The sequence below is a fragment of the Alexandromys fortis genome, unplaced genomic scaffold (assembly GCF_014885135.2).
Source record: "Alexandromys fortis isolate MF-2015 unplaced genomic scaffold, M_Fortis_MF-2015_v1.1 scaffold_98, whole genome shotgun sequence".
Taxonomy (NCBI): domain Eukaryota; kingdom Metazoa; phylum Chordata; class Mammalia; order Rodentia; family Cricetidae; genus Alexandromys; species Alexandromys fortis.
Window position 1 is genome coordinate 1,912,740 of NW_026068002.1, and position 21,895 is coordinate 1,934,634.

At 43.0% G+C, this 21,895-nt stretch overlaps 1 protein-coding gene across 14 annotated transcripts in view; it reads left to right on the forward strand.

Moving 5' to 3' along the window:
* The window catches only part of Dock10 (dedicator of cytokinesis 10), a 251,970-nt gene extending 230,683 nt beyond the window's left edge, over window positions 1-21,287 (forward strand). For 8 of the 14 annotated variants that reach the window (XM_050161078.1, XM_050161079.1, XM_050161077.1 and 5 more), the window contains exons 50-56: window positions 136-249; window positions 7,925-8,071; window positions 9,845-10,055; window positions 11,546-11,736; window positions 16,550-16,650; window positions 16,841-16,979; window positions 18,333-21,287. In XM_050161078.1, the coding sequence (XP_050017035.1) occupies window positions 136-249; window positions 7,925-8,071; window positions 9,845-10,055; window positions 11,546-11,736; window positions 16,550-16,650; window positions 16,841-16,979; window positions 18,333-18,515 (1,086 nt within the window). In that variant the 3' untranslated portion in view covers window positions 18,516-21,287. Of the gene's footprint in view, window positions 1-135; window positions 250-7,924; window positions 8,072-9,844; window positions 10,056-11,545; window positions 11,737-16,549; window positions 16,651-16,840; window positions 16,980-17,260 lie in introns of all 14 variants that reach the window. The other 6 variants (XM_050161085.1, XM_050161081.1, XM_050161087.1 and 3 more) reach the window with 3 other exon arrangements.
* Window positions 21,288-21,895: the final 608 nt, after the last annotated feature.

Genomic DNA, 21,895 nt, shown 5'->3' on the forward strand with positions numbered 1-21,895 from the left:
AAGTATAATAATTGTCTTTCTGGGTCTGGGTCACCTCACTCAATATGATGTTTTCTAGCTCCATCCATTGGCCTGCAACGTTCTCTTTTTTATGTCAGCATTGTCATCACAAAACGCTCTTGTTTCTGGTTTCAGAAATTATCAGATCTCTATTATGACATTCACCGGTCATATCTGAAAGTGGCAGAGGTGGTGAATTCCGAGAAGCGCCTGTTTGGTCGCTACTACAGAGTGGCATTCTATGGGCAGGTAAGGCCTCTAGAAGTACCATGCCTGAGCATTCTGCTCAGGTTACCGTCTTCCATTCTTTATAAGACATCTGACTACATATATCAGTGGACCAGGGGAGGGGTGTGTTTGTACTCCCATGAGTGTTTCTATGACTGTGGCAATCAGGTTGCCCATAGGAATGTATTAAGCACAAACATGTAGAAAAAAATCAATGAAACTTATAAAAGTTACATTAAAAAAAGTCATTCCTAGCCTTTGGAAGTAGAGGAGGCTTCTTTTTCACCGTTCTCTTCTTTGCATTTTACCCTGATGTATCTAACAGGGCTGTGTTATTAATTAAAGTGAAATCGAATCAGGCATGTTTTAGGAAATAACACCCTAAATTGCCCACCATTCCAAACCACTGGCTTTACGATCCTGTAAGTTGTCTCTCTTGTTTTCAAATCACCACTGTTTCAAAGCAGAGCATCCTGGGGTCTTGTTGTTTCCTCTGTCACAGGCCAATGCGGTTGTAAAGTTATCTTTCTCAAGGTCCTGCGTTAGCAATGAGCAAGGGTGGAGATATCAGCTAGCCATAGCATTGGTCTGAAGGGAAGTGGTTCACACTAATTCTGAATATCTCCTTGTAATGATGCTTTAAATGGTATAAATCCTGGAATGCCATGGTTCCTGTTCAGAAAGGCTGTGCCATCCTTCTAGCTCAGCAAAAGTCTTTCTGACTCTAGGAGACAAGTGCGCCAACCTAGTTTATGCTCACAGCAGTTCTCAGAACTTTCTTTCCTCTCCCTCTTGTGAGGCATGACTACACACAGCCTCTCGTTCTCCTTGGACTCTGTTAAGGCTGTAGATAGTGTCTGGTCCAGTGTTGCTTATATAGATAATTTACCCACTGAAGTCTTTAGAAAAACAGAGATTCCTCTGATCACTAAAGGCACCTTTAAAGCTCACTTCTGATTCTGTCTCTCTGAAAAGGACCCATGAGGAGTTACCTCTGTAGTCCACCCCCTCCCACATGGATTCTTCCTAGTTCCCAACAACATCACTGTAGAGACAGAGAGACATAATGTTATGAGAGCAGTCTATAGAGAAATGCTAATTATAGTCATGTGGAGGGGGATTAAAAAGAATCTGAAATAGCTTGTGTGTATCTGCGGAGGGGAGAGGCGTGTGCAGGACTTTCAGATGAGAGGCAATAGTATGTTGGAAGAAATATACACTGTATGGCATTGGCAGAGCATTAGTGAGAAAAATAACAGAAAATCCCACCAAGAAGGGGATATGGGGGTTGCATGACTGGAGGAAACATACAGGCTAACTGAGCAGCAGAACGTTGCTATGTAAGGGGTGTTTTGCTAACCAGGATATAATCCAAATCATTGATGACTTGTCAGCAAAAAAGTAATAAGGTTCCAATTAATGCCCTGACCATGCAAACCCATGTGTGAGACACAAGCTGGTAAAAAGGTGAAAACTTGCTGCTTCCCAAATAGTTTTTAATGCAAATGTTTGCTCTTTTCTTCCTTTGGTCTTGGTTGATCCAGGCTGTGGTAAGTTCATTCCTCTCTGTGTCCCTTTGCATGCTCTAATAATCCTCAAACATCCCTCCTTACAATTCTACTGAACCTTAACATTCTTGTACAGATCAACATTTGGTACAAAGAGTGAGATGGCTGTTTTGATTCTTTTTGGAGCCATCTTGCATTTCTTGCACTAAATTCTGTTTATTCCAGTTGCCTGAATTACAAAAAAGAGTATCTTTTTTTTTTTTGCACACATTGCCTTTCTCCACAAAAGTAGAGGGTGTAATCTAGAAGCTTCACATGCATACACACACACACACACACACACACACACACACACACACACAAGTGCACAAGGTAGATATGGATAGCACATGTTTTAAATAGATTCAGAATATATTTAATACTGGAGATCACTTGCTATCATGAATCAAATGTTTGGCAGTGGTTCTCAACCTTCCCAGTGTTGCAACCCTTTAATAAAGTTCCTCATGGTTGTGACCCCCCAACCATAAAATTGTTTCCATTGCTACTTCCTAGCTGTAAATTTGCTAGTGTTATGAATTGTAATGTAAATACCTGATATGCAGAGCATCTGATGTGCAACCCCAAATAGGTCACAGCCCACAGGTTGAGAGTCATTATGGAGCTGAAGGTGGTAAGAAGTTGGAATAGTGACTATTTTCAGGACGAGAGTCCTTCTCAGAGTCTTTTGCAAGGAATCCTTTTGAAAAATCAGGTTCTGTATTAGCAGGCGCTGGTCCTTTAGAGGTGATTCTAAACACAAAGAATTAAAGAGAACAAACCTTCATTTTTAGAGATTCAGAAAGAGGGATAGAAAGACCGTGAACATAGTCAGATCAGAAATTATCTACCAGTATCAAGAACTCTCAGTAAAAGTGTTGTCTTTGAAATTGCCTATCTTTAGCCATTGTTTTTATCTACAAAATTGACATCTTTATGTGGCTTGATATAATTATTATCCATTAAGGAAGAGAAAATGTCTTTCCATGTTCTGTCACCATTCAGCTCTTCTCACATGAACAATGCGGACTTTTCTGTAATTCTCTAGGTTCCTTCCCACCTCTGTGTCATGTGGGTATCTTACACCTTCATCTATAAACTTGAATTCATGAGTCCTTAACTCACCTACTAGAAGAATCCTTGAGAATCATATACTAAATGGACTGAGGGGGCCATTCGGGGATGTTGCTTTCAAGTGACCTAACTTTGTTCTTTTTTCAGATTTCTTAAAACATATGCTGATGGTCTAGCTACTTTTTTGTTATGGGGAAGGACTATCATTTGCCTTTGATTAAGAAAAATAAATCCAATCAGAGCTTAGAAGTAAAAATATCTTTTTATGTGCAGACCTGATAAACTTACCTAAGCATGATCCTCCCTAAGGGCCACCATCAGCTGCCTTTGGACAAAGAGCACCTGTGGAGTTAGTTCACCCTGACAAGTAACAAATCAGAGCTCTAATGATCGTTATGCAAATGATATTCAAATGCACACGCCAGGGCACCACATGGCAACTGTGAACTGTGGTATTCAGCAGGAGTAGAGTTCCCATCCCTTCGCCTTGATAAGTAAACCAAAGCAGGATTTGCACATTCTCCTGAATCTGTGCAGAATGAAGCTTCCAGAACTCAGAGACGAGCTCTCCAATGATTAACATAATCCCTGTACTGAAAAAAAGCAACTTCTTATTCAAGATGTCACTTTATATTCCTCTAAAACACACCTTTTAGCATACACACAGATGCCTCTTGCAATCGTGCTCAAGAGATTGTGTGACTATAACAGAAAATAGGCTCTTTGCCTCTACAAAGTCCTCTGAGCACACATCGGTGCACTGTGTGGACTAGTGTTCCCATCTTATTGTGTTGACTAGGCTGTTTAATATTAACCAAGTCTGCAATGAGGCAGACATTAACAAGCAAGTTGAAAACCCTTTCTTCACAGAAGGGACTTTTTAAAAAATATGAGTCGTGCATAGCATGGAGTTTCTCACACAGCAGCTGGCAGCCTTGGCTATGGATATAACAGCAGGCAAAAAGCAGCTCTCCGACTTCCCTCAAGGATTTGTTGCCAGAGTAAGGAAACAACAGTAGCAATCAAACACTGCCTGTAATCAATGAAACCCTTAGGCCCTAGCCTTTAGTAAGAAAACAGGCCAGAAAATTTTCCTTGCATAGCTTCAAATATCAGATAGCCCTGGGATTAATTAGCTGGAAATCTTGGGGTGGGGGACGTTACTCAGTGTATTAGTGGACCATGCGTCCTTCGGAGTAGATGTATTTCAGAATCTGGATGGAAAAGAGCTTGGAGGGCATGGGAAACATACATGTGTAGTTGGAAAACAAAGTAACATCTCCATTTTGAGATGCAATAGACTCTCTTCCAGCTCCTGTCTATGTGAAAGTAACTGATCTTGGCTCTATCTATCTATCTATCTATCTATCTATCTATCTATCTAAACATAATTTATGCACTCCTGCTTACCAGGAACAATTTTTCTGCATTCTTGTGTCTTCTCTTCTGAAAGCATTTAGCCTGCTGCTAACCAAATCTTCTTTGTCTGAATTGTTTGACTTGTGAATGTTGGACCTTTCTAACATCAAAGCAGGGACTCATATTTGACATCCCGGTTCTCATCTAAGGACACTTCAATATTCTGAAGAACTTTATAAAAAAATCTAGAAAAGAATCAATAATTTTATTTGTTAGTTTATTGAAGTGGGTTTTTAGCCGTATTTATTGCCTTGAGGTTTCACAGTCTACATGTGTTAACTCCACTGACCCGAATTACTTACTTAAGTAAAATGTGCTTCTTCAGAATGACAGCACATTAAGGCATATACTACATTATGGAATAACTTTGGTGGGAAAAAAAATCAAACCAGCTGTAGCCATGTGCAGGCCCCATGTCCCACTGCCTGGAAATGCAGCCAATCAACAACCTGAACCCTAAAGCAAAGTGGGGAGCTGCCGCTCGGTTTGCATCACGCACACACATACCCCACTCCTAAATTGTTGACGTGGTGGGCATGTCTGAGAGCAAAGCTTTCCCTCAGATCATGCTTTGCAGCTCAGTGGCCTCTGCCCTCTTCAGTGGTTTCCTTGTCAGAAGGTAAGCATCCATTCCAAACGTTTCCACAGCTGCCATTGGTCTGGCTGAAAGGGTGCCTCTCTTAAGCCCTGACAAACAGCACATGAATTCTGCTACTCCTTACTTCTTACAGCTGTCTCAAAACTATTGGGAGTGGTACACCACATCACACCACATGCACACACACACGAGGGGTGGGAGTCTGGGATTAGCACGATGGTACACACATGATCATCACTCATCACACATAAAGCAGCAAACACAGAAAGTAATCTTCAGGAGGAAGAAAAGGTCTAAGGATTATTTGTTTCCTACCAAATCAATGGCCCAAATGTGGCAAGGACCATCAGTAGACATGCTGTGATAAGGAAAATTTACAGCTCTGATGCAAGAGATGCTGGGGATTGTTTGCTTAAGCAATGGACTGCTGCAAGCCTTGCATAAAGTCAGAACTCAAGCTGTCTCATGGCCATGAAGTCTTCCTTGGTTGCCATCGTCATTGTCGTAACTCATACTCATGGAACGTCCTTTGTGGGTCAGACCCTGCACCTGGGGGCTCTTAATACATGGCCAAATGTGTGCTTTTTTTGCCATCCTACAGACCAAGGAGTAGGCATGAAAGAAAATCACAGGTTACCACCAAGGTCGCAAAGTCACAATGGCCACAACAAAGGTCTGCTTCTGTCCACTCCCTGCTGACCCTGGATTCAGAATTTATCAGGAGGGAAATCCACAGTGGGGGTGTCTCATCACACTAGTTCCTATGTTACAGAGGGGAGGGGAGGAGAGGGTGGGGTGGAGTTTTTTCATGAAACTGGAAGGCATTTTTCCCCTGTTGCAGTTGAAGTTGTAATTGTTGCTTTGGCTGAGGCCCTTTGGGAATTCTGGTATTTGGTTTCCCAGGTCTTACTCCTCTGATGTCACAGACTGTCAGTTTTCAGTACTGACTCCTGACCTTGAGTCAGGCAAAAGCCCACAGTCAGCAGTGGAAGAAGCAAAGCAGACAGGCGTCCAATAGGAAGAGAATCAGACCTCTCTCACCCCTGCGGAGTCTAAGGGAGTGTCTGGGAACAGCTTTTCAGCTTTCTGTGCTCTCCACATCATAGCCCCCCCCCTTCTAGAAGTTCAGGGTCAGGGCAGGGGCAAAAGTATTAAAAATCAGCTTCTTGCATTTGCACATTTATCAAAAGGATTATTCAAGCTTAGCTTTTTCATAAAGAGCCAGGGGACATTCGCCAATTATATTTATACCTTTGTGAGGCATACATTTTCCAAAAACAATTTTATTCATCTATTTATTCATTGGGAAGATACAGTGACCCCTCCCCTTCCTAAAGGCCAGACAATGTGTCAGAAGCTGGACATGCATTGCTTCATGTGCTGAAATTAGGAAGATGGACAAGAGGTTAGGCAGTGCCTGCTTGACAGGAAGAGAGCTGGGACATGGATCCTGGGCATTGGCTTCTGCAAGCCCATAGCCCTCTATGATGCATAATGAGCTGTTGAGAACAAGGGCTGTGCAAGTGTTCAACACCAGACAGTTGTGAGCTTAATCGTTTTAGATCACGTCTCACCATCCATAAAAAAAAGGCTGCATTAGGACATTTGCCCATAATCTTTCACAAGTAACGAACATTTTAGTCAAAAATAATTTTTCCTTCCTTCCATTTGTATGTGTGTGCCATGCATATGTATGTTGAAGTGTGTGGCTGCATGTTTGCACATGTATGGGCACACATGTGTAGGGGTCTATGTGCACAGAGTACTCATGCACGTAGAGACTGGAGAGAGACTCATGCGTGATCACTCCTCCATTTCATCCAATGGGGCGGAGTCTCTCAGTCAACCCCAGAGACCATTGGCGTGGCTAGTTTCCTTAACCAGCTTACTTGGAGGCTTCTCCGCCTCCGTCTTCTGGGGTTAGAATTCTAGGAAGGCAGTCCCAAGTCCTGGGTTTGAAGGATTGAAATCCCAGTCTTTACACATGCTGCCAAATGCATAACCACTGAGCCATCTCCCCCATCCCTCAAAAACAAGTTTTTGGGTTTTGTTTTGTTTTGTTTTTTAAATAATGCTATCTCTTGTTGGACTCGGTAGTTTTACAAACTTCAAAATCTATTTCTTTGTAGACAAACCCCGCAATCAGAAGAAACAGATAATGTAGGTTCTTCTCACTGAGCTCATCTGGTATTCTGAGCCCACACCTATTCCACAGGGTCAGGAGGAGACATGCTCCTGATTCTTCAAAGAGAATGAATTATAAGGAATTTCTCACTTAGTTATCTGCAGATAATAAGATCTTCTTTTTCCCTGGCTTCAAAACAGACAGATTTATGAAGGCTAAAACCCAGTGGGATCTGATGGAATAAAAATGATGGCCTGGGTGTTATTTTTAGTCCTGTAAAGTCCAGCCTTTCAAGAATTTAAAAACTGGGTGATTGGTGATTAAGTTACTTATGGCTAGCTTGTACCTTAAAGTCTTTGAAGACAAATTGATGTGGACTTTTTAAAATAGCTGTCACTGGAGCTCATCATGGGCAATTTCTGTCACTATAACAATAAAGTGTCACAGGTCTTCACCCCAGACGAAGTGGAAACATGCTTAGATACCCTTGCATGCCATGTGGTGTCGCCTGTGCTGTTTTTAAAGATTCATAGAAGACTTCACTTAAATGATAATGAATGTGCTTTAAAAAAAATGCCAAACATTACTTAAAATTTTGTGTTCTACTTAAGACTACCACAAGAGGGCATTCTTCCTCCAATTTATATGCAAGCAAATACTTCCTGATTTCTACAAGAAGAGAAGATATGTATAGGATCTGCGCTGACATTCCTTTGTCTCACTGGGGAGTGTCTGTTTATTAACTGTTTATGACACAGTATTCTATTTTCTTTGCATCTTCTTTTCTGATTTGAACTTCATAGGCTCCTAATTAATGGCTTCAGACACCTGAAAAACTGAACACTTTTTGTAAGCATATGGCTTTTTGTCTTGCTTTGATTCGTCACAAGAGTTCTCTAATAAAGCAGGTGGCTCGCTGTGTATCTCCCCCAGGGATTCTTCGAGGAGGAAGAGGGCAAAGAGTACATCTACAAAGAGCCTAAGTTGACAGGTCTCTCGGAGATTTCCCAAAGACTCCTCAAGCTCTATGCAGACAAATTCGGAGCAGACAATGTGAAGATAATCCAGGACTCCAATAAGGTAGGGAACAGTGTGCGATGGGACTTGACTTCAACCTTTTTATCTTCTAGTGAGTGTTTTAATTTCCTAGCTGACCATGCAAAATGAACCACCCAAAGTATTAGACATTTTGCCTATTGGCTGGCCAGTGAGGTAGAGGGAGGTGTGTTTGTTTGTTTGTTTGTTTGTTTGTTTTTATGTGCCTGTATCTACCTGAATTTATGAACACTAGGTTTGTGCAAGTGCTCACAGATGTCCAGAGAGGGCGCTGGGTCCTCTGGACTGAAGTTCCAAGTGGTTATAAGAGCTACCATGGGGGTGCTGCTAACAATTCCGGGTCCTCTGCAAAAGCAGTAAGCACTCTTAACCACAGGGCCCACTCTCCGGCACTGTTAGACATTTTTTCAACTGAGTACTTTAATTTAGCACGTCTCCTGCTTTTGCATTTCTGCTTCCATGTCTACCATTTGCACTTGGATAGCTGCTAAAATGTTAAAGTGGCTGAGCTCAAAAGCAGAGCTGGAGGAAAACCAAGTAGGACATATTTGTTTACCCAGTCAGGGAGGTCTTTGAAAGCCACACCATTCTGCGAGAGCTGTCCCGCCTAAGAGAGTCACACTTGCAATCACATGGTATGAAGTTGAGAGAATCCAAAGAACCTCTTCTTGGCTGCAGGAAGCAATGTATCTTCTCATTAAACTACTCCCAACTTCCTCATGTATTACCATTCTCTAGCCATATTCAAAGTTTCCTGAAATTTCTAGAATTGGGTAAGAAGTAGAAGGATAGAAATATGAAGAAGATTAAAAACAGGTTTAAAATTCAAGATGTCTTCGAGAAACATCCTTCCTAAACCCAAAGGGGAGCCAGAGAAGTTTCCTCAGATTTCCCTGAGCTGTCCAGTTTGTTTCCTTCCTATTAATAAGCCTAGGAACCAAAGCAGCTTGCCAAAGAAGTTGGGTAGAATGGATTATTGCTGATAAGGATTTGAGATATGGCAAATACAAAAACTTGGGGCTGGGGAAGTGGCTCTTCAGTAAAGCTAATTAAAGCAAGTACCACCCAAACATGAGAACCTGAGTTCAAATCCTCAGAAACCCATGTAAATGCCAGCTGGGCATGGTGGGCCACCTGCAATCCCCGCCTCCAAGGGCAGATGCCTAGAATTCCCTAGAGTGAACTGAAATGCAAGACTAGTTTTACTGAGACACCCTGCCTCAATAGATAAGATGAAAGAACTAAAGAGGATGATTCCAGGCCTCCACACATGCATGCACACCCATACACATGCACCAATGTTCATGACTAAAGCACATATGCAACACACACAACAATAATGAAAATACAAAAAGTTGCAGTCGTTTAACAGGCAGTCAGGTAGTCTGCTAAGGGAGACAAGGAGCCTTCTTCCACATTGCCAGTCCAAAGCCAATGGTACCAGTCTAGGGACATGGCGACACCACAAAGGAACAAAGAGAGGTGTTTCTGCTTCCAAGAAACTTTCACTTTGCACAACGGGTGACTCGTTACAGAAGGGATAGAGAATAAAAGTTTAAATGGTGCCCTACCCAGGAATCTGTGTTGAAAAGATCCACAAGGCGATCTGGCTCCAGCTTGGTGAACTAGCTCTAAGTCCTGTTGACAACCAGAGCCAGGCTTCTTACCCGCTGCCAGTCATCTAGTCTTCTGTGGTCTACAGAGCACAAAGTGCTTTTTATCCACCAGGAGGCAGCAAGGGAACTCATAAATCACCTGCAGCTCACCACTCTTGCGGTACCCTTACTGTTTACACAGGTAAACCCCAAGGACCTGGACCCCAAGTATGCCTATATTCAGGTGACCTATGTGACGCCATTCTTTGAAGAAAAGGAAATAGACGACCGGAAGACAGATTTCGAAATGCATCACAACATCAACCGCTTTGTATTCGAGACACCCTTCACTCTGTCAGGAAAGAAGCATGGTGGAGTGGCGGAGCAGTGCAAACGGAGGACGGTCTTGACCAGTAAGTGCAGGATGAAACCTTCCCCACCTAGGGCCAAGGCTAGATTCCCTAAGTCAAGTGTGGCTGCAGTGGTCAGCAAGACAGCATAGTTAGTGAAATGCTTGTTGTATAACCATAAAAACATGAGTTCCATTCTAGAGCTCACCACAAAATCCAAGCATGCAGGCATGTATTGGTAATCCCAACACTGGGCAGGCAGAGACAGGTGGATCCCTAGGGCTTCCTGGCCAGTCAGTGTAGCCTGATCAGAGAGCCCCCATGCTCCCATCTCATCAAAGGCCCTGTAACAAAAACAAGGAAGACTGCATGCAAGTACATACCTATGTGGTGACTTCAACCCTGCAGGCAAGTTCCCGAAATGCATTGACCTAGAGCTGTTTGGGGGATCAGGAGTTTTGCCCCTCTTTAGGTTCTGCTAACAGGAAACTCCATAGCCAGCTGTGGTTGTGAGCAACTCTGATTCCAGTAGTGGGGAGGAGCCAAGGCTCAGAGCCAACCTGGGCTACATAGTCGGATTGCACCTCAAAATGACAACAAAATTTTTAAAAAATGGGGCCTCGGAACCTTGGAGAGACACTGCCAATGCAATCCTTTCCCTTGAGCGGGAATATTCACAAGTGTCATGGTGTCACACCATGATAAAGACATGGACACCAAATGCTCCCTTCCTCTCCCCGAATCCACCCTTATCTGCTTCTGAGTTAGCAGCTATTGGCATGTTAGGCTTGAGGGTAAAACTCTCCCCTCTGTAAGATTCCAGCTCTTCTCTAGAATAAGGTTGGACTTGAACACCTTGTTTTATGCTCTCTGTATCTGTCCTGTGAAGTAGTCACCTCTCCTTTGTTAACAGACACTGTGTACTTACTTGATGTTGGATCTCCCCAGGATCCTGGCAATTCAACTAAATGAAATACAACCAAGCTCCCGTGGTGCTAATGGTGGGGTAGAACAAAGACCAAAGTAAAAAAGAATTTCCAATAAAGACAACATTAAAAAAATTAATTTTTTAATGTAGGGGCATTGATAGGTCTAGGACGCTAAAGCTCACAGAAAGAATTGGGTGAAGGCCCTCTGGAGGAAGACACCCAACTACCTTGAGAGACCCCAGTTTTGAACTGAACCACCAAGAATGGCCCCGACTTCTAAACTATGACAAGCATTCATTCACTTTCAGGAAGCTGACCGAGGGGTTAGTGGTAAACACACCGAGAACCAAGCTCCTGTTTGCTCTTCTCTATAGTGGAAAGCCATTACTGGAGCTCTGCGTGGATCTCATTACGGGGGTGGCAAGTTTCAGCGCCTACTGCAATCCTTTCAGGGTTTGGCTGCTCTGGCCATCTTAGTACAGCCCTGAGAAGGTTGGGGTGAGCTTGTGCGGGTCGGAAGGGACACCAGAAGTAGCTGGAGACAATACAAAATCCTGAAGACCCTCATGGGAACCTGGGACTTTTCTTCGACCCTTCATAAATCTTTGTGTGGCTTCCGTGCAGCCAGCCACTTGTTTCCCTACGTGAAGAAGCGGATCCAGGTCATCAGCCAGTCGAGTACAGAACTGAATCCCATTGAAGTCGCGATTGATGAGATGTCCAAAAAGGTCTCTGAGCTTAATCAGCTGTGCACTACAGATGAGGTGGACATGATCAGGCTACAGCTCAAACTGCAAGGCAGTGTCAGCGTGAAGGTCAGTAATCAATCCCAGAGCAAAGACTCACAAATTCCAGTGAAGCTTGCTATAAAATGCTCCGAGAATTTTTTTTAAGTATATAAGAAACATTCTGGCTGTTTGTGGCCTATCCATATTAGTTACTTTCCCCACCATTGTGAACAAATACCCAAGGTTAAACAACTTAAGGGGTGGGGTTGGCTGTCTCGATCATAGTTTGTGGGTACAGTCAGTAAGATGGCAGGAACATGAAGTGGCTGGCCACAATGCACCCACAGTTAGGGGGAACAAAAGAATGCTGAAATAAAAATCATTTCTATGCAGCCACGAAATATTGTCCCATACATTTAAGGTAAGTCTCCCCATTCCAGTTCAGTTCATCTTGAAAATCCCTCACAGACATACCCAGAAATCTATCTCTTGGGTGATTCCGGGTTCTGTCAGTTGACAACAGGAACTACCTAAGGCTTTTCTTCTCTGCACCTTTAAAACCAGATTAATGCCTGCATGGATGGGGCAAAAATTCATAAGGCCCCACTTCTAGCTGAAGAACTAAAGGCAGTCATGAGCCCTGAATCCATGTACATATGGGCAACACTAATCGGGTTCAGGAGGTTGTTTGTGTGGGGGTGAGTGTGCACAAAACAATGATAATACAGAAGAGGTCATTAATTCCAGAGGGGCAGGGGAGACTCTAGGTTGGGAGTGGACGTGAGGACAGTGCAGTGTACTTATGTATAAAATTTTCAGAGAATAAAAATTCAAAGTTTAAAAGTGAAGCAGGAGTAATACTCCATTCTGTAAATGTACCACATTTTCTTTATCCGTTCTTCAGCTGAGGGGCATCTAGGTTGTTTTTAGGTTCTGGATATTATGAATAACGCTACTGTGAAGATAACTGAGCGAGTGTCCTTGTGGTGCGATTGAGCATTCTTTGGGATGCCCAAGTATAGAGCTGGGTCTTGAGGTAGATTAATTCCCAATTTTCTGAGAAAATTTCATATTTATTTTCAAAGTGGCTATACAAGTTTGCACTCCCACCAGCAGTGGAGGAGTGTTTCCCTTGCTCCACATCCTCTCCAACAAAAACTGTCATTAGTGTTTTTGTTTTTTTTTTTTTTTTTTTTTTTTTTTTTTTTTTTGGTTTTTCGAGACAGGGTTTCTCTGTGGCTTTGGAGCCTGACCTGGCACTAGCTCTGTAGACCAGGCTGGTCTCGAACTCACAGAGATCCGCCTGCCTCTGCCTCCCGAGTGCTGGGATTAAAGGCGTGTGCCACCATCGCCCGGCTTGTCATTAGTGTTTTTGATCTGAGCCATTTTGACTGGTGTAAGATGGAATCTCAGAGTCACTTTTATTTGTATTTCCCTGATGGCTAAAGATGTTGAACAATTTCTTTAAGTATCTCTCAGTCATTGGGACCTATTCTTCCTACTAGGTGGCACACCCAGCCTTAATACAAGGATAGGAGTTTAGTCCTTCTTCAACCTGATATGCCCTGCTTTGTTGACATCTATGGGGAACTGTTCCTTTCTGAACAGGAACAAGAGTAGATTGGGAGGCAAGGGGAGGTAATAAGTAGAGAATGGTAAGAAAGGAGAGAGAGGAAAAGGCAATCAGATGTGAAATAAATGAATCAATTTTAATAATAATAATAATAATAGAATCAGGGTACTTTCAAGAAGAAAATTCAAGTGGAAGAGAAAGATAGGTGAGATAGGGTGGGGTATGTGAAAATGCCTAAAATTCATTATATAAATGTATGAAACCACCAGAAAAATCTAAAACATCCATAGAAACAACTAAGTTTGGATAATGGAAAGTTTCTTCTATCTAACCCTCCCATATCATATACCTTAACAAATGAATTAACCAATTTATAAATATTGCACTCCATACATAACTGTTGTGATGAAAGTTATCTGTTCTAAAATATTTTTTTTAAGAATGAAGAATGTTTAGTGGTTCACAAAAGCATTAGTGCTTACGGGCTGAGAGCTGTGACATGAAGCAGATGTGGTGAATAGTGGGTGATGGGGAGAATAAAATAAAGTCTACAGAAGGGTGGGAGCCCCTGAAGAAGGGGCATGTATAGCTGCTAGTCACACCCTGCTGAACATATACCCTTAAAACCAAAGAAGCTAGCGTAGGAGGCTTGGTCGAAACAAAGTAAGGGAAGGGTCCACTAGTAAGGGACAGGCATGGCCTCTTTTGGGGTACTCCGAGGAGGATGCTAAGATTGTATTCCAACCTGTCCCACACCGGGCGGGGGAGGGCATGGTAAGGCTCTCATCATAGGCATAGATTTTAATTAGTAATTAAGATAAAATACTATCTTAAAGTGCTATTTTTAAAAGTGAAAATTAATTTGAAAAGCCCACATTGAGCAAAGTATTAATGTCTCAGGGCTGGGAAGATGGCCCAATAAATAAGGGCATTGTGCAAGCTTGAGGACCTGCATTCAAATATCCAAAATCAAAAAAAAAAAACATCTTGGTGTGACTATATGCACACCTGTAACCCCAGAGATAGGGGCTAGGAGATGGAGATTGGGGGTGGGGGTTCTGGAGCTTCCTAGTTAGCAGCCTCAATCCAGGTTTAGTGGGATACCCTTCTAAAGTGAGTAAGGCAGAGAATGAGAGAATGGGGCACCTTATGTCTCCTCTGATCTCTTCCTGTGCACAGAGACACACATTCAAACATGCATGGGCTGTGGGGGGACGTAAAAAAAGAGGAACTTCAAAATAGCTCAGTTAATAAAGGCGTTTGCTGCCAAGATGGGAGACCTGAGTTAGATCTCGGGAACCTACAGTGTTAAAGATAACTGACTCCCACAAATTGTCCTCTGACCTCCATGTATGCATTGAGGAACTTAGGGAAAGACAGAGAGAGAGAGAGAGAGAGAGAGAGAGAGAGAGAGAGAGAGAGAGAGAGAGAGAGAGAGAATATCAATAAATCTAATAAATATGTCAAAAAACAAGACGTTTAAAAATATTTAAAGAGAAAGAAGATAAAGTCTTAAACAAAACCAAACCAGTAGCAATGTCTTTCCCTGCTTTTTGATCTGTTGAATCTGTAACAGAAGAAAAAAAAATCACAGCTGCTCATCGTGATATGCTCAAGTCTTGTCTGTGTCCCCGCTGGCTGACTCCAAAAGACTAAAATAGATACGTGCATACTCAGCGTGAAGTCAAGAGAGGTCAGCAGGCCTGGGCACAAAGCTAAGTGGAGGATGGGCTTGGAGAGCCAGAGGGGATGTAGCACCAGTGGCTGTGTACCCTGCACCCACCTGACTCTGGTGCAGCATTCGCTCCCATCCTGTTACCATTTTATTTCTGCTGCTGCACAATAGCCCAGGTTTACAATCCTGGTAATAGTCTACCATTGTGAAAAGTCATGGCGAAGGCATTGAATGGCTAGTCACATCCCTTCTACAGTCAAGAGCAGAGAGAACTGAGTCCACACTTGCTGACTTTTGCTCACTTGCACGCTTGCACACTTACTGGGCTTGACTTCTCCACTGTCACACATGTTGGGAACCCCTGCCTAGGGAATCAAGCTGCCAACTGTAGACTGAGTCTTCCCACGTGAATTAACTCGTGGAAGGCAATCGCTGACAGACACGCCCACAGGCCAACCCAATGGAGGCGATTCCTTCACTGAGATTCTTTCCCCGATTATTCTAGGCCGTTTCTGGTTGAAAATTAAAACTATCCATCACAGTTTCCAAACACCATAGCCACACTAACAGGTTTGTATGCGTGAAGAAAAATGAGCTTCTTCACAAGCATAGTGTTTGTGCCTGAGTGGGAACAGAAGCTGGTATTGCAGGGCTGGGGGTGTATCTCAGTGGTAGAGCGTGTGTGTGTGTGTGTGTGTGTGTGTGTGTGTGTGTGCGCGCGCACGCGCACGCATGCTTTTGTATATCGTATGCAAGGTTCCAGATTCAGCCTCCAGAACTGCAAACCAATAACAACAACAACAACTAAAAAGCAAACAGCTTGGTGTGCATTCATGCAGCAGCTCTGATGGATGCTTCCTTGGCCCAGACCTTAGCAAGGCTTTCAAGTAGAGTACAGAGGAACACAGATTGCCAGGGCGGTGCACACACCGCTACCTCTGTGGAATGTCTTTTCGTCACGACTATGTGTTTACTTTCATGCCAATAGAAAAGAAAACGAATGGGCACCTCAAACACTGGATGTCACAAACATTAAATTTAGCTTCAGTGGAAGGGTTTGCAATGAAGGACTTTTTTTTTTTTCAAAATTGTTATAGAAAGGGCGATCACGCAGTATGTGAAGATAGCAAGTGGCAAGAGGAGTCGTGTTGTGTGCCTTCTTCCTGGGGAGGCAACGTACAAACATCTGCTCATCCCAGACAGGGAACCAGTGGCAAAGCTAGTGGCGATCCGAGCAAAGTCCAGCCTAGTTAACCAGGACGTGTCTTTGGATTGCCTACTGGAGTGTGGCTAAGGAGTTACTTAGAGAAGCTGGGTTGACTCAGACATGGCTGCATCACTGAATGCCCCCAACACTGCTGACAGCTCACAAAAGCTGTGTCCCTGGAGCTCTCTGCTCAGAGGAAGCTGTCACATTGTAGGGTGACATATGACTGATTTTGGCAAGGGTAACAAGGAAGGCCGGATTCCAGTGTGGCTGCTGACCCCTAAAACAACAGCAGGTACAGCGAGTATAGAAAGTGGTGGATCACACTGTGGTGGGACAGTGCCAGGGTTCCATGTGATAGGTCAGAGGACTGGACCTCCCTTACCATGGAGAAAACTCCAGAGAGAGGAGGAGTCAGCCTCAGCCTAGTCTCTTCTCCCCACAGGTCAATGCTGGGCCAATGGCTTATGCCCGAGCTTTTCTTGAAGAGACAAATGCTAAGAAATACCCTGACAACCAAGTAAAGCTATTGAAGGAAATATTCAGGTAAGGTTCGCTTTGTTGAAATGTTCTTCTAACTACCTCACACAGAGAGGCACGAAACCCCTAGGAAAGCCGCACGATTAACCCTCTTCAAGGTGACAGAGTATCCATAGCCCAGCCTTGGACCCAAGTCCCTGAACTCAATACCTCTTCCCGTAACGGGTTTTTAATTTGCCCAATGCTGTCATTAAAGGCAATTCGCAGATGCGTGTGGGCAGGCTCTGGATGTGAATGAGCGTCTCATCAAGGAGGACCAGCTGGAGTACCAGGAAGAACTGAGGTCCCATTATAAGGACATGCTCAGTGAACTGTCGGCCATCATGAATGAGCAGGTGAGCGTCCCTTGGTGTGACCCACAGTCCCTGGCCATTACTAGAGGAACTGAAGACTCTTTCCTTACTGCAAAAGTCACTATTCTTTCTTTAAATTGATTTTTATTGAGCTCTACATTTTTCTCTGCTCCCCTCCCTGCCTCTCCTCTCCCCTTCAACCCTCTCCTAAGGTCCCCATGCTCCCAATTTACTCAGGAGATCTTGTATTTTTCCACTTCCCAAAAGTCACTATTCTGTACCTCAACACTATGATGCTGAGTTGTTTTCTCCCCCGTAAACAGTTCTTATCTCAAAGCACAGAAACACCTACAGAAGAAAGAATAGAACTGAAATGCTCTCCACAATTCTAGAGGTATTTACCCAAGCCATACAGTCTGTTGACTCTAGAATATTCGGGTCTGTTCAGACACTGAGAAACACAAGGTAGGAATCCCCATTTTGGCCCGCTGCCAACAGGTATTGTGAGGATGTCACAATACTTAGGATATGGGAAGACATTTCACATTTTGCCAGAAGGAGATTTGCACTGTGCTCAGAGAGAACCTCAGGATTTCTCATGGGCCTTTTACCTCAAGACTTCCTTGGCAGAAGCAGAGGTTCACAATTAGGAGAAAAGGGTGTGTGTGTGTGTGTGTGTGTGTGTGTGTGTGTGTGTGTGATAATATGATATATATCAAACTCTACTCCATGATCAAGTCATTAATCATCCTGGGTATGTATTCACCACATTCTGCATGGCTTGCATGAACTATGAACATTCAATAACGTCAGTATTTTGGAATAGCTAAAAGAACTCAGTTGTAAGTCAAGCGACCCTACCTAGCCTGCTTTGCAACGTCATCTTCCCTCACACTCTACTTGGGTACCTCACCTCCTGTAACCTTCCCAGTACTATGTTACTGCTGGTTTCATATCCGGTCCCTCCCCTCTCCCTAATGATCTAATGTGGTAATGATCATTACCACAGAGCAGGTCAAACACTGGAACTGTGATTTTAATTGCTTGTAGCATACAGTCTTTCTTTCCTGGCCTCATCACCGGCCCTTTTAGGTCTCCACAGTAGCTTAAGGAGACAAAATGGTAAGTTGGCTTATGACGGAAAGAATGAATCTCCATAGATAGAATTCCCAACAGAGATCATGTCAGTTTGAGATTTCTGAGGGGAGATGGTAGTTAAATACTCCAGAGGGGGCTTGAGCACATAGGAGAGGCATTACTAAATCTGGGATTAAAATGAAGAGAATGCATGTCAAAGTTGGTAACCACGGTGAAGCCATACTTTCCTCTCACTGTAAATCACGCCTGGCCTTGAAACGTCTGGCAGAAATGTTTCTCTCTTTTTTTTTCCGGCAGCTCTGTCGAGGTCCGTGTCTCTACAGCTTCTGCTCCTCTGTGTCTAGCATTTCTCTCAGTACTGTGAGCAAAAGTGGTATGTTCTTCTTGCCGTACATCTCTCCTGTCCTGCAGCCTTATGTCCACCCACCTCCTCCTCACCAGTCCTTCGCCCCATCAGCTTTTGTGGCTCAGCTTCTCTAAGTCCTCATTGCCGCTCTAAGACATATCATATTAACAGCTTGGCTTTGAAAGAAAAAAGCCCATGCTCCTTTACCTTCTAAAACTGAAGGGTTCTCATGATACTTGAAAATATGAAAAAAAAAATTACAAAGACCAGTTAGTGAAGAGGAGAGAATTTTTTTTTTTTTTTTGTAAAAGAAACCTGTAACAAAAGAAGTAAACATTGGCTCTCTGCTTCCTGGAAATGATCAAAGAGTAAAACCTGTGGGTCTCACCGCTCATAGTCAGTAAAAGAAATAGGTCTGTTGGAAGGAAAGGTGGCCTTTCTGCTGGTCCTGAGCTTATAACAGGGCCTGGTCACACAGGTGACTAGATGCGGGACTGTCTCCCTTTGTCTGAGTGTGAACGTGTATCCTCCAGAAGAAGGTCCACGGATATTAAGTGGTGAGAGAACTTACCAGCTGAGCTTTGAAAATCAGAAGCAATTAGAATCAACTGACTTAGAAATAGAAACACAAAATTAATTACGCCATATGCACCCACATGGGGCCAAGAAAAGTCTTAGCTTAAAAAAAATTCATTAAGGGAAAACCCTCAACATAAGGGAAAATTGGACCATGAACATAACACACACCCGTAATCTCAACTGCGAGGACCAGAGTAGTTCAGTATTATCATCAGCTACGCGGTGAGCTTCAGACCAGTGTAAGATAAGTGAGGTTTCCCTTAAGAAGAAAATAAGTGGAAGCCAGTGGGATGGCTCACTGGGTGAGGAGGTGTCTTGCCCCCAAGTCTGCCTCTGGGGCCAAAATGGTAGAACCTGACTTCCACGGCTGCCTTCTGGCTTTCACACACGCACTGTGTCATGTGTGCACCCGTGCACATACGTGCACCCACACATTTTTTAAAAAGAAAGAGAGGAAACAGAACCCCAGATTGAGTGAAGCTGGTGTGTAAAATGGAGACGTGGGAAACAAGTAATTTGAACTGGTAGTGGCAGGCAACCATTTCTTTAATCAGCAGCCAGAATTTCACACTGTTTCATAAACAGCCAAAAAACCAAAACCATAAAGAACTTTCTTTGGCTGGGGCCAATAGAATTCACACAGCATGCAAATGAAGAATAAATATAAGATGCTCTTTTGGAGTGGGTTTTCACTGAGCAAGAATGGAGGCAGAATGAAGTCAGCTGTGGTCATGAGTATCCAACTTAAAACACAGCCCTGGGACCAGAGCCATTCTGCTCTGATGCCAAGAAAGCGAGCTGTGAACACAATCTTGCTGTTAGAGACTCAGACACATGCTAAACGCATAAAGAACCAAATTATGTGCGCAGGGTCTCATAATGCTGGCCCTCAGGAGGGTGTGCTGCAAGCCCGTGACCCTCCCATGCTGAGTGCAACAAGCTCCTGGAGGAGAGGAGAAGCTAATATCACACACATATAAATCAGCACAGCGTGACAGTGTGTGAGGTAAGTGAAGAAATCACAACTAGAAATTCAAAATACTCATCAAATCTCTTTGTACAAAGATGAACTTCAAAGGTGACATCTGCAGTTTCTGTGGGGCTGTGGGTTACTGATTGCATATGATCATTTTGATAGAGTTGAACACCATATCATTTAGATATATTGATATCATTTTCAGATTAGTCATATTGATTTTATTATACTCCCATTAATGCAAACGTTTGAGTTCATCCCCTTTAGGGTAAATGTCAGCAATGTAAATTACAAATTTTTAAGCTAGAATGAGACACTGGGATTTCTCAAATACATTTGTAGCCACTTAAACATTTATAAATTCATATCTGACAGTCAAGGAATATAGTGAAGCTGCTTTCAGCATCCCCATTGGCAACCGGCATATGGGCTTCCAAGAAAATATCCCTCAGAACTACTTTGACTAGGATATTTTCCAAACTTACTAACACCCCATTGGGAATGAGTCACTGTTCAGGGTTTTAACTCTGTGTTTGAGGATATGAAAATTGATCTCTTTTATTTTATATGCATATGTTGTATCTGTCTTGCTTGAAGATTACGGGCAGGGACGACCCAGCAAAGCGCGGACTGGAGCGCCCCTACATGCGTGCAACTAGCAAGGTGACCCCGGCTGTGCCTCTGGTGTCCATCTCACCCAGTGCTGAAGTCTGAGAGGAGCCCTAGGGGATCCGACGCACCTCTCAGAGAACTCTCTGAACTTTTGCAGCTAATCTCGGGGAAGAAAAAAAGATAGATTTAATTTATTTGATGTTTTTACAGTGTTAATATTTTTGTTTGCCTCGCTAGCTTGAGAATTTTGCCAGCCTCTGAATTTGCACATTTCCTAGGATTCCTTTGTTTCCTCTGAGTGGTATTGATCAAACACACAAAACACACTGAACACGTTCCAACGAACGTGCAGCTTAAAAGCAAATTGAGTTTGCTCTTGGGTATAATTTGTTCAATCCCAGGTCCTAGCACACATATTTTCAAGGTCAAAATGAATGTTTTGTAACATTTAAGCATATTTCACATGTAAATAGAAAATTGTAAAATATATGGTTTTTATCAAATTTCAGAAGAATGTTTTTAGTTGATACTTATGAAAGTACTAAAATTATATGAGTAACGTTTCAGATAATGTTATATTAAAATATTTGTGTATGTGTAAAAAAGTGTTGATAAATACTAATCTTTAAAGTTTGTGAAGTTCCTTTATTTGTAATATATGTGCTTTTAAAAGCAATGGTATGTGAAATTATAAAAGTATTTTGCTGTTGTTAATATAAATAAAATTACAGTTACTTTGTGCTTGATTTCCTTTCGAGAGTGGGGGTGGTAGAGTGTTTGCTTGGCCTGCCCAAAGACCTGGGTTCAAGCCTCAACATTGCACAAACCAGATACGGCAGTGACATCTGCTATCCCAACATGCAGGAGACACAGATCAGAGGATGGCAAGTTTAAGGTCACCTCCAGCTATTTAGCAAGGGAGGAGTCAGCATGAACACCGGAGAGGTGGTCAAGTTACTTCTGGGACTGGTTTATTGGATGACTATCAAACCATCCGAACTCTATTCTTTTAATGCTTTACCAAACGATGGACCCAAGCCTCAGCTTGTAGGATCCTCTAAAGATGAATTAGACCCATTGAAGATTTCTAAGTATAGGCTATTAGAATGATTTGAAGGAAATCTGAACCCGAATATTGATGACTGTGGTGGCCATCCACACATCTTCTATTACCGTACCTCACAAACTTGTGGTAGGGCTGTACTTTGCTGCCTATTTGGAGTTAGCACAGACATGTGATTTGCTGTAACCACTGAAAGGGGAAATATGAACCGCTGATCAAAATCAGTTTAGTTAGACTCAGAAAATCCAGTGGGTAGCTGTGCCTCATCCTTTCCCTGAAATAGC